A 1,104-nucleotide genomic window follows, 5' to 3' on the forward strand; every position below is an offset into this window, starting at 1 on the left:
AACAGAATTCCTTTGTAATCGATTTAAGTGGTGTCGAGAGGAACTCGTCTAGATTCTGAAGGCCTACTTCCAAATGTCACACCCTGCAACAAATTGAACATAGGCATTGAGTTGCCTCAGCAGCAACTATCCTTCACAACCCATAACTTTAACAGCTGCTATTTCCCATGTTTCACAACATGCACTTGGTCCCTTGGCTAGAAAGATTTTAGTGACGAGTACTAAGTCCCATTGATGTTGTTTTAACATGTTTTGGCTAAAGCAACCATTAAAAAACGTAATAATAATTTATGAACCATGCTGATGCTAAGGAACTTTAAAATGAGGCTTCAGGGAAAGGATGATCTCTCATATCCCCTATGGAATTACTCTCATGGCAAATTACTTGATTTCTTGGCTGAGAGGCAAACTGTAATTCATGGTCTACCCTTTCTGAAAACAAGCGTTGATGATCAGGAATATGCCCATCTCAGATTTTGTGAGACCACTTAAAATTTGAAGAGGCTCACCCAAGCAGTCTAGGGCTTGTAAAGGATCTTGTCTTTACAGCTCATTGGATGCTAGAGTGGAAAGTCAGAGGTTAACGAGTCGGGTCCCCCCCTGAATTCAAAGCAAGCTTCAAGCTCCCAGGCTGACAAACGCAGGTGCAGGAATCAGTTGGGAACCAAAGCTCAGATGCTTGAGCAACCACAGGTGAAGTTATGACTGTCAACCCTGGAGCAGCAGTTAATTCTGGAATAGTCAGGGTCTTTTTAATAACCAAGTCATTGTCTTTCTCCTTTTTAAGTTGTTTTTCAAGCTGATGAAGAGATGATCTCAATCTGGAACTACAGCTTTCCACATCAGGTAAAACCTTTTTGAGATAGAGAAATACCCTCAGCGTCCCAATCTACCATAAGAAAAGTACCCTAGTTTTGCGTTTTTCTTCTTCTTCTTATCCCTTTTTGCAGGCTCTGTGATGGGCTGTTTTTTCATCCTATCATGGACTGATGTTTGCTGATTGATCCATTTTATCGATAATACCTTTTTAGCCTACGTTCCCTTACAGGTGATATCTTCTTGTGTTTGAAAATTCAGTTGATCCTGGACAAGGCAAGCTTAGCT

The 1,104-nt window shown here is 40.9% G+C and overlaps 1 protein-coding gene across 1 annotated transcript in view; it reads left to right on the plus strand.

Moving 5' to 3' along the window:
* The window catches only part of LOC107086834 (tetratricopeptide repeat protein 28-like), a 25,241-nt gene extending 24,579 nt beyond the window's left edge, over positions 1 to 662 (plus strand). Inside the window, exon 3 of the mRNA XM_015378043.1 lies at positions 550 to 662. Within this exon, the coding sequence (XP_015233529.1) occupies positions 550 to 564 (15 nt within the window). The 3' untranslated portion in view covers positions 565 to 662. The remainder of the gene's footprint in view (positions 1 to 549) is intronic.
* The last annotated feature ends 442 nt before the right edge of the window (positions 663 to 1,104 follow it).

The sequence above is a fragment of the Cyprinodon variegatus genome, unplaced genomic scaffold, assembly GCF_000732505.1.
Source record: "Cyprinodon variegatus isolate N-32 unplaced genomic scaffold, C_variegatus-1.0 Scaffold163, whole genome shotgun sequence".
Lineage (NCBI taxonomy): Eukaryota > Metazoa > Chordata > Actinopteri > Cyprinodontiformes > Cyprinodontidae > Cyprinodon > Cyprinodon variegatus.